The sequence below is a fragment of the Euprymna scolopes genome, chromosome 9 (genome assembly GCF_053919585.1).
Source record: "Euprymna scolopes isolate OS-2025 chromosome 9, ASM5391958v1, whole genome shotgun sequence".
NCBI lineage: Eukaryota > Metazoa > Mollusca > Cephalopoda > Sepiida > Sepiolidae > Euprymna > Euprymna scolopes.
This window is the reverse complement of record NC_136490.1, coordinates 87,761,263-87,762,710: the sequence shown is the minus strand read 5'-3', so window position 1 is coordinate 87,762,710 and position 1,448 is coordinate 87,761,263. Positions and strand designations below refer to the sequence as shown.

The window sequence follows — 1,448 nt, the reverse complement described above, 5'->3', positions numbered from 1 at the left end:
GGTCATGTCCACAGACAAGTTAAATTTCGCCAGGAAATCCGCTCTTATTATGGGCGTTGTTATGTTGGCTATGGTAAAAATCCATGTGAAAGTTCGCCTCAAGCCGATGTTGCTAGTCAGTGATTTATCCCCGAATGTGGATATCTTAGTACTGTTGACTGCTTGCAAGTGATATGATTGGGTCATAATTTTCTGACTGGTCAGTGGTGGGATTATGTTTACTTCGGGGCCAGTGTCTATTAGAAAATTATATCCATGGGTGCTGTCACGGATATAAAATAGAAGACCTTTTACAGGGAGTCCAGCGAAAGTCGTCGTCTTTACTAGCTGGCATTCTTGTTCCCTGTTTCGTTCTGTTACTGAAGGAACAAGGGTGAGTATAGCGTCATGCGTTACTGCCGAATTTATTATGGTAGAAACAGTGTCCATCCACTCTGTCGCGTTCCCCGTTTCTACTTCTGCTGGTACTCCTTCACCTATAGGGCTACCTGTTGTGATGTGAGCGTTGGTGATCTGCCTTCAGTAAATCCTGTATTTGTTTGGACAGCTTCTCAACCGTTGATTTTAGCTCTGCTAGCTCCTTGTCTCTTCGTTGCGTAGGCTGTTCTTGTAGCGAGTTTACTCGGCATGCCCAGAGGTTCTCATGAATCCGGTCTGCTATTTTCGCCAGTTTGTCGGGCTCTGTTCCTTCTGCCATTGGTGCGAGGATCTTTACTGTTGATGCTGGTAGTTTATCCAGCCACAAACTCCTCATTATGTTCTCCAACATCTTGTTATCTCCTAAAAGGGTGCGCATGTGATGTAACAACTGCAACGGAGTGCGGTCTCCAAGTTCGACTTGCGTAAAGAGGTTGCATTGCATCGACTCGTTGGATAAGCCAGTTCGTTTTAAAATTGCTTCCTTCAGCCGGTCGTAAGGGTTTTCTTCTGGTATAGTTTCGAGTAAATCTTCCACGACGTCGGTAGGTAATTTCTCGACCAGGTAAGTGTATTGTGTCCTTTGCGACGTTATCCATCTCGCATCGAATAATGCTTGGATTTGGATGAACCAGGATTTGATGTTGGCTGGGTTGAATACCGGGATGTTTAACGATAGGGTGGCTGGAGATATTTCTGACAATGAGGAATCCATGCTCTTGTTTCGCTTGATTTAATCCCGAAAATGGTTTGGAAGCTTTTAAATTCTCCAGTCTTTGTTCTTTGCGTAAGCAAGGAGTTGGTGTAGTCGGATGTCTGCGGTCCCGGTTTAAATGGGAGGATAACGTGATGTGGAACTCTTTAAACTGCGGCAAAGTGTGAGGTACACTCACTTGTGTGCTGCTTCGTGTTTGCAGGTTGTAAAAGGATGTAATTTCATAGCCTGGGACGAAAAAAATGAGAGATGGGTAAATTATCCTCCGCCAGGCACGTTTTCTTTCTTATCTGTCCGTGCGCGATAACCGCCGATT

At 44.9% G+C, this 1,448-nt stretch overlaps 1 protein-coding gene across 1 annotated transcript; it reads right to left on the bottom strand.

Annotated features, from left to right (window-relative positions):
- Window positions 1–484: 484 nt before the first annotated feature.
- Window positions 485–1,132, bottom strand: LOC145284625 (uncharacterized). The gene has a single exon (XM_080133531.1). The coding sequence runs from the start codon at window positions 1,130–1,132 to the stop codon at window positions 485–487; it is 648 nt and encodes a 215-aa protein (XP_079989657.1).
- Between the last annotated feature and the right edge of the window lie 316 nt (window positions 1,133–1,448).

Coding starts and splice junctions, on each gene's coding strand:
- LOC145284625 (XM_080133531.1), bottom strand. CDS start 1,132: ATGGATTCCTCATTGTCAGAAATATCTCCAGCCACCCTATCGTTAAAC.